The sequence below is a fragment of the Pseudomyrmex gracilis genome, unplaced genomic scaffold (genome assembly GCF_002006095.1).
Source record: "Pseudomyrmex gracilis isolate BER0280 unplaced genomic scaffold, ASM200609v1 scaffold_12, whole genome shotgun sequence".
Classification (NCBI taxonomy): domain Eukaryota; kingdom Metazoa; phylum Arthropoda; class Insecta; order Hymenoptera; family Formicidae; genus Pseudomyrmex; species Pseudomyrmex gracilis.
Window position 1 is genome coordinate 1,224,328 of NW_018020596.1, and position 9,753 is coordinate 1,234,080.

Genomic DNA, 9,753 nt, shown 5'->3' on the forward strand with positions numbered 1-9,753 from the left:
ATCCGATGAATTCTCTCCACAAATTTAAATTTATTTTTTTTTTTTTTTTTTTTTTTTTTTTTTCACATAAAGTGCGTTACATCGAGCGCTGTTCTCTCTCTGTGTGTGTGTGTGTATGTCATTCGCAATCAATAAAATGTTTGACGAATAAAAAATTCTAAATCGACAGTAGCTGTTACATGGTCAATAACCGATCGTTCGGTAACATTTCGAAAAATCAAAATTTTTCTGAAGCAATCGAAATGTGAATTTTTTTTTACCAATCACGGTCGTTTAGCAGATCGACCAATCCACGTTTGACACTTAATCGTTGACGGGGAGGGGAGACGTTCCGACTTGCTGCTCTCTCGAGCCCGCCAGTTGCACTCTGCGCGCAATTGCATCAATTTCTCGCTGTTCGCGGGTAACGCGCATGTCATCCGAAATGTCAACAAAAAAAAAATCGATTGCGGCCGAGTGCAGCCGAGTGCAGTACACACTCCAGCATCTCGGTTGCGATTCTGAGAAGCGAAAGTGGCTACAGATGGCGCGCATCGTGTTTCGCGTGCGAAAACGTCACGTGACACATGTCAGTTTATTGTCACTAGATAGTGGCTTGAAAACGGCGATCATGACTCCTCTGTCGGCTTGCGATCATATTAGGCAGTATTGCAATTGGCAACGGGTCAAACACAAGCCCCCGAGATAAGTGATTAAAAAATGGCATCCGCGCCGACGTCGCACAATGAGGTTCCCCAGGAATTTTCTGTCAACAAACTTATACGTGTCGGTTATTACGAGCTAGAAAAGACAATTGGCAAGGGAAATTTCGCCGTGGTTAAAATGGCCACTCACGTCGTAACGAAATCTAAGGTAAACGACGTCGTAAATACCTTTCAGTTACAAACATGAGATCCGTCATCTTGTCATTAATATCTTCACGATAGCTATATGAGCATTGCTCTCAGGTTTACGTTCGTGATATACGCGTAATTACGAAGTACACATCACTTTTTAATGCAATTATACTTTGTCGACGATGTTCAAGTAGCTGACATTTACAAAAAAAAAGCACTCTTTATCTTGTTGGTAACGAGACAGGCTGCTTTTGCATTGTGTAAATTATTTTGTTTTTGTTGTGTATAAATTTCTTAAATCTTATCGCTTCTATATATATATATCGTCTATGTATATATTTGCCATTTACAAAGTACACATACATATCTATATGTGTACCTTATATCAAGCATATAAAAACTAAACTATCAGTATACAATACAACATATATGTACTATGCAGAAAACTCTTCAAGTGCAGCTGTCTCTGAGACTGAGATTTCAACTCAGATCTTTCTTTTTCTAAGCAATTTCTTCTAATTTCGTTCAAACTATCTTATTTCATTTAAATCATACATATACAAGCTGTTTCACTTGCTTATGAAACACAATTGTTAGAAATAATTCTCTTTAAAAAATTGAGTAAACAAACTAATTTCATATTTAACTATTAACCATATATGCGGAAAACATGTATATTTAGTACAAATATAGTATATGTTTAGAAATTTTTCTTATGAAACTGATAGAAAAGTTTTATTACAGTTGTCTTTGTGATTTATTATAGGTTGCTATAAAAATAATAGATAAGACTAAGCTAAATGAAGAAAACCTAGCAAAAATATTTCGGGAAGTACACATAATGAAAAGGTTACGACATCCACACATTATAAGACTGTACCAAGTAATGGAAACAGAAAAAATGATTTATCTAGTGACAGAATATGCTCCTGGTGGAGAAATATTTGACCATCTTGTTCGCAATGGCAGAATGCCTGAACCAGAAGCACGAAGAATTTTTCGTCAAATTGTATATGCTGTTCAGTACTTGCATCAGCAGAGAGTGGTTCATCGAGATCTTAAGGTTTCATTGTATTATATTTATTGTATATGTGTGTTGTACACATTTATGCAGATGCAAAATATAAATACAATACAATGTGTATATGTTAAAAATTACAATGTGTATGTGTATAAATTACATAAATAATAACGGTAATAATTTTAGTTAGAGATGTTCTTGCTGTAATAAGTATATAACTTCTTAAGTGTATAACTCATTTTCTTTTCTCAGGCTGAGAATTTATTGCTTGATGCAGACAATAACATAAAACTTGCTGACTTTGGATTCAGCAATGAATATACTCCTGGTGTTCCTCTGAATACGTGGTGCGGATCACCACCGTATGCTGCACCTGAAATTTTTGAGGGAAAACAGTATGACGGGCCCAGAGCTGACGTATGGGTATGTTCGTTGTTTGTATCAATACTGACATATTAGAATTCTTATTGTAGAATGAACCATAGAATCTTTCACTAAAATATTCAGACATTCTATATATAAATATATATGTAAAACAAAACAAAAAATTATTCTACAGTCTTAATATATTTTTTCACATTATTATTTTTTTTACCCAATGTACATTACTTTTACAAGATGTGTATTGTGCAAAATATTCTATATAGCTTAGTGTAAATGACGTTTCAGAGTCTTGGCGTTGTCTTGTATGTACTAGTATGTGGTGCTCTACCATTTGATGGACCTACAATGCACTTGTTACGATCTGTAGTTGTCTCAGGGAAATTCAGAATTCCTTTTTTTATGTCTGCAGGTAGATATAACAAATTGTATGTTTGCTCTATGTAATAAGTATGCAGCAGTCTTTAATTATGTTTATAGAATTAATATAACAATTTAATATTTTTAAGTCTTTTTAATGTTTAAGATTTGTGTTTCAAATATTTTTTTATTTCTGTTTTGCACGAAATACATTTTTTCAATATGCATGCGCAAAGAGAGTTACTTATGTAAACATTTTTGCTTTAGAGTGCGAAAAATTGATCAGGCATATGTTAGTGGTAGAACCAGAGCGCCGTTTAAGTATTTCACAAATCTTAGCTCATTCGTGGATGGGTGGAGATGGAGTAGTGGAATTAGAACCTGGAGGGTACGTATTGTGATGTAGCATATTCCCCTTAAAATTTATGTGACTTAGATTGGTTTTGCCATAGTATGTCTTGTAATATTTTATCATTTTACCTTTTTACATTCTCAGATGTACCTCTGATGTGAGCGTATCACCACAGTTAAATCAATTAGTAATAGAGAGTATGCTAAGGTTGCCTGGACTTACCGCAGATACATTGTTACAAGCCATCAAAGGAAATACTTTCGATCACGTGTCGGCAATATATAATTTACTTGTCGACCGATTAGAATCGACTATGCCTAATTTACCCAGTATCCAAAGTATACCGGGTGATTATTTGCCAGATGGTGCACATCAATTGGAAAAGGTGATTTGTACCAATAAAGCTATAATGCAAGTTTTTAGAAGAAGGTAGCAAGACGTTTGTCCATTTTTTACTTTTTAGAAGTATAGAAATTTTATATGATATTTAAGTATACATTTTGCAAGTTTTTTGATATGAAAACATAATTATTTAAAAAAATTTGTTGACATACAGTTTGGCGAAGCAGAAGCAGAAGTAGATGATAAGAGTACTCTTTATTTGCCACTTGGGACTTCGTACCACACAACAAGAAGACATACAGTCGGACCTGGTGACGCGGTGCATCAGCCATCTACGTCATACCCTTACAATCACATGTCAGGATATCAAACATTACGGCCTTTTCCAGTTCTTCATTGTAATATGGATCCTCAAGTTTTACCACACACAAATTTACCACTAAATCTTCCTTTAGTTCAACATCAACCGCCTCAAAACTTCCAAATAAAAGACCAGCATTTATTAAAACCACCTCCTGTAATGGGTGCCAGTAAGTTATTTTTTTTTCCTGTATACATTTGTTGTTAGCCTTAATGTTGCTAGCATTTAATTAATGTTGATTTTTATAAACAATAAACTATGTGTTTCCACGGGTGTTTGCGTGTTATATTAATATATTACATACTATCTACAGCTGGAAGCTTCGGTAGAAGAGCTTCGGATGGTGGAGCAAATCTTCATATATTTCATCAACAACACAGTAATAACGTTACCAGCGACGAAGATAGTGGTTGGAGTCAACCTGGTAGCAGAGAACAATTACAACCTGTAAGTGTATTGCAAGCATATCTTGCATGAACTTTTTGAAATTATTAAAGTGTACATTGTGGCAGTTACAGAGTGGCAGTTCAGGTTTAGTACAATGTGCTCAGTCGTTAAATGTTGGCGTTAGTACTACAAACGGAGACGGAAACAACAACACCTGTAGCAACAGCAGTGGCGGAAATAGTGATAGAAGAAGAAGATCTGGTTTAAGCACCGTTATGCAACGGCCAGGTAAGGTATAATTCAGTTTTGAATATATTGAGCTTTTTTTTTTCTTTTTTGCAATTAGTAATTAAGGTTGCACGACTTATAGTGCTTTTTTTAATATTTGTATTTTATTTTTATCACTTTATTTTTTATACAAGCTGGCAGAAGTAATTATGTATATATTGATATATGATTTTATCAACATGTAACAAAGTTTCTAAATAAATTCAATTTTGCATTCGAATTACTTTTTCCAAAGTCAAAAAAAAAACGTCTTTGTTATAAAAGAGGATCTTAATAAAAAACAAAACAAAATAGGAAATTTTATACAAACGTTTATTTGTTGATTGTACATTGTGTATTTATATTGTGTGTGTGTGTATACATGAGAATGTGTGTGTTTCAAAAAAATAATTAAATAAGATTAATTCAGGGTTTAGACTTTAGTTTGAAATACTTAAAAGAAAAAAGATTCCGTGAACTAAACTTAAAATAAAATGATATAATATAAAATACTTATATTTTTTATGTCCCATGTAAATTTTACCCCAGAAATGTGATTTGAGATTTAATTACAAGAATATACAATATCGATACGGTGATATATTGTCCATCCAAATTACCTAAAAAAAAGTTATCCTAATTTATATTGCGGTTGTAGATCATATGTACTCTTTTGAGGTTGATTGACGTACATATATACAAGTTGTGCAAGCTTTTACATTTTTTTATGTTACGTAATCTTATTATATTTCTTTATAATTCATGGTTTTTACTATTTTATATTCAGTTTTTTGGTTTTTTTGATTTTGCATGTTTGTTGTGCACTGCACTTCCACACCTCGATTGGTAATATGCATGTAGTTATAAAGCCAGAACTGGTAATGGAGGTAGAAGCTAGGATGAATAGAGCTTATCTACCATCACGACTGTTACCACCTCATCTTAGAGGATCGACACATCCACACCACAGGAAATCTTCATTATTTCAAACTAGTGCTGGTAATTTTTGTACTTTTGTTAATTTTGCAAAGGTTTTGTTTTATTTGCACAATCTTTTATAATTATGGAAGTGTGCGGATATTTGAAAAGATCAAATTGTATGTTGAATATGAGAAGTTATAAGCAAGATTTGATATCCGCATGAAACATTGGATATCCGCACATACATATGAGAAGAGCTTTTTTATATTTATTCTTCTTTTTATTTATACATAATTTCTTCAATGTATATATGTGCATGTAGGCATATATACATTTATGATACACCCATATATATTTTTTTTTACATATATAATTAATTATAATTAATGTGTATGAAAAATAAAAAATGTAATATATCTTGTCACGATGAAAAAAAAAAAACAGGTTTGTATATGAATATTTCTTTATTTTTTAAGACAGAAGAGAAGTCAAAATTCTTTTTTGAGTCACACAAACAACAGATCTTATGAAATAAACATTTTGTTTATTAATCTAAGTTAAGTATGTGAATAAAAAATTTTTATGTATCTCTGCGACAATACGGATGCGCATCGCTTCTTTATGGGTCGAAATGTATTTCTAACTTTATTTTATATTATTAATTTTAGTAAACAATTCGTATAAAGAGCCAAGCAGCCATGTCGCTGCTGAAAGATACTCACCTGTTCGTCGGGCGTCGGAAGGGTCAGGTGCTCCAGGACCAGGCATTCAAACTCTTCAACAAGAATATCAACAATTACAAAGATTAGCATCTCCTTCACATAGTCCTGCAAGTATTCCTGGTTCTCCGGTGCACGAGAGAAATGTAGCAGCAATTACACAAGGTAGTATTAACCTAGTATAAAAACTAGATAACGATGCGAACAATTTTCAATTTTCTGTCTTACCGTTTTAATGAAGGTCTCAGTGGTTTAACTACAACGTCAGTACAGGGTAGTATTGTACACGGTACGCCGGCACAACCACCGGCAACACCTTTAGACTTAAGTCCACTCAGGCATCATAGATCACCCGCTACTACCCCTGTAAATTACTCCCCCAGTAACAGTCCGGCGTTGGATATGATACAAGAAGAACATCATGTAGAAGTACCGAGGGTATGTAATGTTCACTAAACACTGATTTTACTAAATAAATAGAATATGTTTGTTTTTCTTGAAGAAAAAAATAATACGCAAGAAAATCATGATAACGTTGTCGCGCGCTTATTTTACTTGAACATATCTTGTTTCACGATTTGTTTGTAGGTACCACCACAAATTTCAGTGACGGATGTTCTTGGGGGGCAGGTGACGTTAGTTAGTTGCTCGCCCTCTCCGTCTCCGTCACCTGATTCGCTCGAAGACGCGTTACCTCGTTATAACAACACTCTTCCGAGTTTCACAATTACAGAAGTGTGCGATACTTCGAGACCCAGTATCACACGCGGCATTGGTAGAACACTCAGTATGATACCTACCGAAGTTGAAGTCACACTGTCCGACGAGTCAAGCAGATTGAATTCCGAGGCTATATTAGGTCGTGTAAAACAAATAATAGACGCGAGAGCGCCACCGAAAGGTTTCATATTCTCGAATGAGGAGGTAAAAGGTAGCGGACTTAGTTTAGAATATCCGGGTGGCGTACAAATCGAACTCAGAGTATGTGAGTCGGAAGAGCGGGAAGCGAAGGGGATAAAAATGCGTAGGATTAGCGGGGACCACATGCGATACAGTCAACTTTGTCAAGAATTGATTTCGTGTATTACTGTTTGACGACAACCATCATATAATGTAACTTTTTTATACCTTACGTTCATATATACATATATATATATTTATGTACGTGCATATAAATATAAATATATATATATATATAATATGTGTATACATTCCTAGTGTACATACACTGTTCATCACAGTATTGCACATACATGCTGCATACACACAAACGGTATTTTAAAAATTGTCATTTTTCATGTTATTATTGTATATTCATAATAACCATTCAGTATACTAGTTTTTTTTTTCTTCTCATGTTAATTGCTTCGAGAAACTACGAGCCGTCTTGTTTGTAATCGATCGTGATCTTTCTTACAAACAAGAAGAATATGTACGAAATATATTGTAAAAAAATATGGTTATATTGACCATGTTCAGCAGACTGAGCAGATCAGTGAGCGCTTAGTGATTCTTCAATATGATTGGTTTCTACACTTAGATCCAGCGAAGATCTATAGGCAAGATTCAATCATTAAAGAATCACTAAGCGTTCACTGATCTGCTCAGTCTGCTGAACGTGGCCATTATATACATACGTGTTTATGTATAAAAACAGTGTATAATCATATCTTTTGAAATACTTACGACTATCATGTGTGCACATGTTTAATCTTCGAAAAGTATACGTTTTTTCATCCTCGTTACTTTTTATCGATACGGGTATTAGGAAAACACATTGATCGAGAGCGAGAGAAAATTTTTACTCAAAATTTGTTTACACACCAGTTATAAAATAAGGGTTAACGTCCGAATGTACGGAACAGATCGCTGCGAGTTTATTCTGTAACTTTCAACGTGCAAAATGTATCAGACAAAATAGTCGCGCAACGCAATTGTCGTTGTAAGTTACAGAATTCGGGGAACGGGGGGATTGGTTTGTTTGACATGCATTTTACTCATGTTGACACATTCGCGAACTTTTGACGTAAGACAACTTTCGTGTCTGAAAAACAAAAACTGTCAACATAGTAATGTCTTCGTGATTTTTGTTAATTCAAAAATCTTTAATTGTTAGGTTCGAAATAGTATATCACGCAATCCGTTTATTTCAACGCATCGAACAAACGTTAATATTGTTATGTATAGGCGTGCGGGAGAATCTTGTAACTTTAAGTTTTAAGATCGCGCCAAAAGCAACGGTTCGAAAGTGATATAATTTAATATGAATCGAGCGTTGTTGTTGTTTTGTATCATAATTTTTAACGTTTCTCTCTTTCCGTCTATGTTCTTGATGTTAGATATACAATCGTAGACAGGCAATTGTAAATTGCCTCCTTTGTATTATTGGATATTTGTTAGATTATTAATTATACGCGGAGAAACGAGAGATAAGAACTATTATTATATTACTATTAATTATCATTATTATTATTATTATTGCTATTATTATTATATTATTTGTACTGAAGATATACAAATGAACATAGCTATCTCTTTCCTTGTGCCACGTACAATTTACAGCATGAAGCAGATCTACATAGCGCGCGTGCAATTTTACTAAAGAAATAAATATAGTCATGATGTAACAGAAACTGGTGACTTCAGTGAATGAATGATAATTACAAGAGCGTTCACACACTTCGACTGCAACGTGTGTATAAAATAAATTAAACAGTTTATAAATATGCGGAAGATGTGTTAACATGCAAACAGCAATATTTCGGTTAAAAAGGTAATTTTCATGTATAATCAACAATACATGTGCAATGAGTTTTAGTATAGTAAGACAATTATGTACATAAATTTGTGTTGTTAGAAAGCAAGTTGATGAATGAATGAATGTTTTGTTTTACTGTTAATACATGCAATCTGCTTTTTATTATTTCTTATCACTGAAAACTTTTTTTACATTTTGTGATATATAAACAATGCAAACTATTTAATGTTATCATTTTCTTTTATATATAATTCTTTTATTCTTTATCTACTCTTTTTATTTTAATAAATCATAAAATTGAGTTTTTTTGAGGGTCATATACATTGCGATAGAAGGTTTTGATATTTATTCATTAAAATTAATTTAAAATTAAATGATCATTTGTGTCCGAACACAAAATCGTCCAATTTCTTTCCTTTATAAAAAAAAAGTTTTTGGACTCTGAGCTGAATATGATCATCAGTTTTTTTGTATTTTTCTTATTATGTGTTTACTTTTTATCTAATTACATTTGTTTTAACACAATTATTTATAATTTGGAAAAAATGTTATTATTTCATTTCAAGATGTTATTTAACACACGTAAAGAAAAATTTACATCTTGGACATATGATTGCAAAAAATCCAACGCAGTTATCGGTGCACCAAGTTTTTTTTACAATCTAGAACGAAAAGTTTATTACTAGAAAATACAAATATGTAAAAATACACCAAAAATGTAAAGAATAATTTGGACGACTAAATTCCAAACCCGAGTCCAAAAAGTTCGAAACAATTTTGTCTGAGCTACGTGGTCAGCGATACACTTACCAATCTGCCAACAGAATCATATATCACGACCTGCGGGTAAGAATTATCAAACATCGCGGGATAATAACACTTAAAAAACAAGATATTATCAATAAACTCCGAAGTGATAATGTGTGCATAATGTTGTCGGTGTTGAAGACGAACCGTGTTGAAAGTCTGAACAATTGCCGATGCGCACCGCCTGTAATATTATGTGAATATTAGGCTAATAGAACGCCTGCCCGTCGACTGAAAATAG

The 9,753-nt window shown here is 33.2% G+C and overlaps 1 protein-coding gene across 3 annotated transcripts; it reads left to right on the forward strand.

Annotated features, from left to right (window-relative positions):
- Nucleotides 1-288: 288 nt before the first annotated feature.
- Nucleotides 289-9,206, forward strand: LOC109863739 (serine/threonine-protein kinase SIK3-like). 3 transcript variants are annotated; one of them, XM_020444217.1, is made up of 13 exons: nt 289-852; nt 1,603-1,899; nt 2,110-2,280; nt 2,527-2,650; nt 2,866-2,986; nt 3,095-3,335; nt 3,507-3,822; nt 3,967-4,100; nt 4,172-4,328; nt 5,169-5,306; nt 5,897-6,112; nt 6,189-6,385; nt 6,536-9,206. In XM_020444217.1, the coding sequence occupies exons 1-13, from the start codon at nt 700-702 to the stop codon at nt 7,040-7,042; spliced, it is 2,772 nt and encodes a 923-aa protein (XP_020299806.1). In that variant the 5' UTR covers nt 289-699; the 3' UTR covers nt 7,043-9,206. The 3 variants fall into 3 exon arrangements, with proteins under 3 accessions (XP_020299806.1, XP_020299807.1, XP_020299804.1); XM_020444215.1 differs by having other exon boundaries at nt 291-852; nt 4,166-4,328; nt 6,536-9,205; XM_020444218.1 differs by lacking the exon at nt 5,169-5,306 and having other exon boundaries at nt 290-852; nt 4,166-4,328; nt 6,536-9,205.
- The last annotated feature ends 547 nt before the right edge of the window (nt 9,207-9,753 follow it).